The sequence below is a fragment of the Euphorbia lathyris genome, chromosome 1 (genome assembly GCF_963576675.1).
Source record: "Euphorbia lathyris chromosome 1, ddEupLath1.1, whole genome shotgun sequence".
In the NCBI taxonomy this organism is placed as follows: domain Eukaryota; kingdom Viridiplantae; phylum Streptophyta; class Magnoliopsida; order Malpighiales; family Euphorbiaceae; genus Euphorbia; species Euphorbia lathyris.
The window spans coordinates 99,087,334-99,091,018 of NC_088910.1; the positions used below are offsets into that span (position 1 = coordinate 99,087,334).

General features: G+C 35.1%; 1 protein-coding gene across 1 annotated transcript; it reads right to left on the reverse strand.

Annotated features, from left to right (window-relative positions):
- Positions 1 to 1,219: 1,219 nt before the first annotated feature.
- LOC136208564 (small ribosomal subunit protein eS19x-like) lies at positions 1,220 to 2,910 on the reverse strand. Its single transcript, XM_065999553.1, has 4 exons — positions 2,751 to 2,910; positions 1,974 to 2,064; positions 1,669 to 1,852; positions 1,220 to 1,479 (listed from the first exon to the last, which is right to left on the reverse strand). The coding sequence occupies exons 1-4, from the start codon at positions 2,832 to 2,834 to the stop codon at positions 1,407 to 1,409; spliced, it is 432 nt and encodes a 143-aa protein (XP_065855625.1). The 5' UTR covers positions 2,835 to 2,910; the 3' UTR covers positions 1,220 to 1,406.
- Between the last annotated feature and the right edge of the window lie 775 nt (positions 2,911 to 3,685).

Here is a 3,685-nt window from a genome sequence, read left to right on the forward strand (position 1 = left end):
GCCGCTACTAGCCATGGAGCAATCTAGGAAAATATGAAGGGTATGCTCCCGGATTCACCACAAGACTCACAAACATTGTCTACTTGCATTCCTTTTACGAAAAATCTTTCCCGAAAAGGAAGATAATTAGTGAATAGCTTCCATAAAAAGGTTCACTCAGAGTGGAAGATTTAGAAGATAATTAGTGAATTAGCTTCCATAAAAAGGTTCACTCAGAGTGGAAGATTTAGAAGATAATTCGTGAATTAGCTTCCATAAAAAGATATTCACTCAGGGTGGAAGATTTAGCCACGAGAAATTTGTCCAAAACTCTACTTGATTCAAAAAGGAGAATTGGGGAAGAATTTGATCCCTTACCATCCGATAACAGGACCTTATTTAGTATAAATCTTTCCGATCAAAATGCCATCTTAAATAATCCTCTATTGACTGAGCCGCCCGGCTGAGACAGAATTGCAGCACTGTCCTCCAGTGAGAAAATGTGATGGATAAGATCTTGGTCCCAAGCAGTAGTGCCTTGCACCCATAAATCACGAACCAGCAGCAAATCGTTGTTCAGCAGCCGATCAATACTGACCTGAGGATTTGGTGGCTACCCCTGACCATATGCATATAGAGTTCCCATGACCGATTCTCCTACTAGAATTGCAAAATAATCTCTAATGGCAGTAAAGAAAGTGCTAGACAGCTAATAAATCGCTCTACCTATAAAAACTGATATAATAAGGTGAAATGCAGCTAAGCCTGCCCTCGTAGCCAGTTAGCTCAAATGTTGGAGATGCAGCGGAACAGGAACATTCTGATGATGAACAAATTGGAAGATGAAGATCAAGCATACTGAATAATTACAATTGTCTTTTTAGTTTTTGTTTAAAGGAAATTGAGAGACGAGATCTAAATTAGAAACAACAATAAAAAAATATGACTCAACAAGCTCTCCACACATAACCAAGCTAACACTTGGAGTTTTGTTCTATTCATGCTTTTATTAGATTTATATTTATCTTATGTAGAATTAAATTGTTAACTAAAAATTAAATTACCAATTCAATTTGTAATTTGTCATTATAATCATATAACTTCTACTTGTACACTAATTGCTATATGTATATTTTAGAGCAATATATTATAATTCAACACAGCCCATCGTAATTGGTGGTGGGTTACCATTTTGCTTACTCCTGATAAATTCTAATGCTAAAAAAACTAGAAGCTCAAGTAGTAAATAGATGTTTTAATGGGGAAAATTGTCAAGTAAACGCAATAATAAAAGAAAACATGTTCACCTCAAAACACTTGACAGTTGGAGCCAAAAATTTAATAACATGTAAACATCTCTCTAACAGGCCAACAGAAAGCTAAAGCTACCCAAATCGGTATTTTGCGTACAACCCAACTTTTCATGATCAAGGGGCAATCACAATACGCCCAGCTACTTGGTCAAGATCCCTTTGGCCGCTTGAAGTGATTCTCCTTCCACTGATGCAAGATAAAAGAAAATCACTCATAAAGAACATCAATCACATAAAAGAGGTTAGAAGAATTAAGAATTTAGATAGGCGGGTACTGATGCCAACAAATACAAGGGGCAGATAACTACTGTGACAGTAGACAGTGAACCTACAATTGGATAACAAGGTAAAACCAAGGTGGCAATATTGTGCTTACCCTTTTGGGTCAATGTCGACAATGCTCATGTTCTGCAATTGCTGAAGAATATGGCGAGCAATGGCTCCGCTGCTCTTGCCGAAATGGGGTGGACGGCTCCCATTCCTCTTGCTTCCACCGTAGATTCTGCGGAAAGCACCAACACCAAGGCCTCCCCTTAAGTAAATCTTTCTTGCCATTGAAGCTGAAACATAAGATGAAATGATATCCATGAATAAGCAAACATATGAAATGTGGACCGCAATTTTACATGTGCACACATAGAGAGCATTCAAAGGGATATAAATGAAGCACATGAGACTCACCAGCTCTAACAAAGTACCAGTCAGGATCATAAGGTGCAAGCTCCTTAAGAGTCCCGGTTTTCACAATATCAGTCCAAGGGGGCAACTCGATCTGAAACACAAATGGGTAACAAAAGAGAAGACAATGTTAACTAAAACTGTATACATAGAACTAATTACAAAGCATGTTATAACACCAGATGTTATGTCTGAACAAAACAAAACTGGACAACTTCAAGAATGATACTAGACAACATAACACAAATACCGGTCAACAGAACAAAAATATTTACTCCAGTTCTGAGAAATTCCAACACAAACCAACCTCAGCTACCTGGCTAGCAATCTAGCCTAAATCAACAAACGAAACATGCATGAAAATAGCAGGATGAAGAAAAATAACGTCTCGGGATTCAGAAAACTCAGAACAATCTCAGATTTCCAGGTCTCAAAACGCGTAGCCACTAAATGAGAAAAAAAAAAGTTCTAAGAGACTAGAACCCACTCAAAGATACAAGTTAGGATAAGAGCTCAAAACTGTCATATGAGATCCTAGACGTATCATAAATGTTAAAATGGCTTAAACAATTAAGTAATCAAACACTGAACAAGAAGATTCCCAGACCTAGCGTTATTATTCAAGCATAAAAGCAACATTCATTACCAATAATAGAGGACATCGAAAGTGGAACAGATCTAATTAATGAAATTCGAAAATCACTCAACAAAAAAGTTTAAATTTAACAAAACTGACTAACCAAAAACAAATTGGAAAATTGAACTGCGACATTAGAATACCTTGCCAGATCGTTTAAGGTGAGCAGCATAAGCCTTGACGAACTCATGAGGTGAGACGTCCTTGACAGTCTTAGCGGTGGCCATATTTTGCAGATAATCAAAGAGCCCTCCTTCAACTGAAACTGGAGGCAAAAAGACAGGCAGAGCTTGTCTAGGGTTTTCTTATATATAAAGATGATATTAGGGTTTTTGCGACCCCTTTCGGGCCGGCCCAGTTACTTCTTCACGGGTCAGATTCAAAACTGGCTCAATCTCATGTTGGGCCCACATTTCGAGCCTTTTCATTTTTTTTATTAAGAAAAAGAAAAACTAAAATGTTAAACACAACACCATACAAAATTTTAAAACTTTCAAGTGCCTATAATACAAAATTTTAACATTAAAATGTTAAACACAAGTCTGAATCAGGCAAAACGATGTCGAAGGGGTTTTCGTTTTGAGAATTCATAGCTTAGTGATTATGGCCTTTCTAAGCTTGTCAAGCAGTATTGGTTTTTAACAGGAAAAGAATCCAAAAAAATAAATAAGAAAAAAGGACAAGAATGACCATGAATTTTTCTATCTATTTGGTTCGGTGCCAAAAAGATAATGATATACCTCTGATTATCTTTGTGGCTGTTTGGTTCAAATGAGAGAATCAACTAGAATTGTGATTTTTTTAACAAGAATTTTTATACCTACATATTTATTAATACATTGCAACTATAGGAATTTAATTTAATTTCTTCAACCATTAAAATAAATAAAAAAACATTGAAATAGAAGAAACTAAAACAAAATGTATAAAAATTATATTTTAAAAAGAAAATAATTATTTAAAAATAATTAAAAATAAATATTAAAACCTGAAATAATATGATAAAAAAATTCTAAACTACTTTTTGGGGAAAAAAATAAAAAAATAATAAATAAGTATAAGGATTAAAAATAAAATT

Coding starts and splice junctions, on each gene's coding strand:
- LOC136208564 (XM_065999553.1), bottom strand. CDS start 2,834: ATGGCCACCGCTAAGACTGTCAAGGACGTCTCACCTCATGAGTTCGTC. Junction 2,065..2,750: donor ACCTTAAACGATCTGGCAAG/GTATTCTAATGT, acceptor TTTGTGTTTCAG/ATCGAGTTGCCCCCTTGGAC. Junction 1,480..1,668: donor GTCGACATTGACCCAAAAGG/GTAAGCACAATA, acceptor ATCTTGCATCAG/TGGAAGGAGAATCACTTCAA.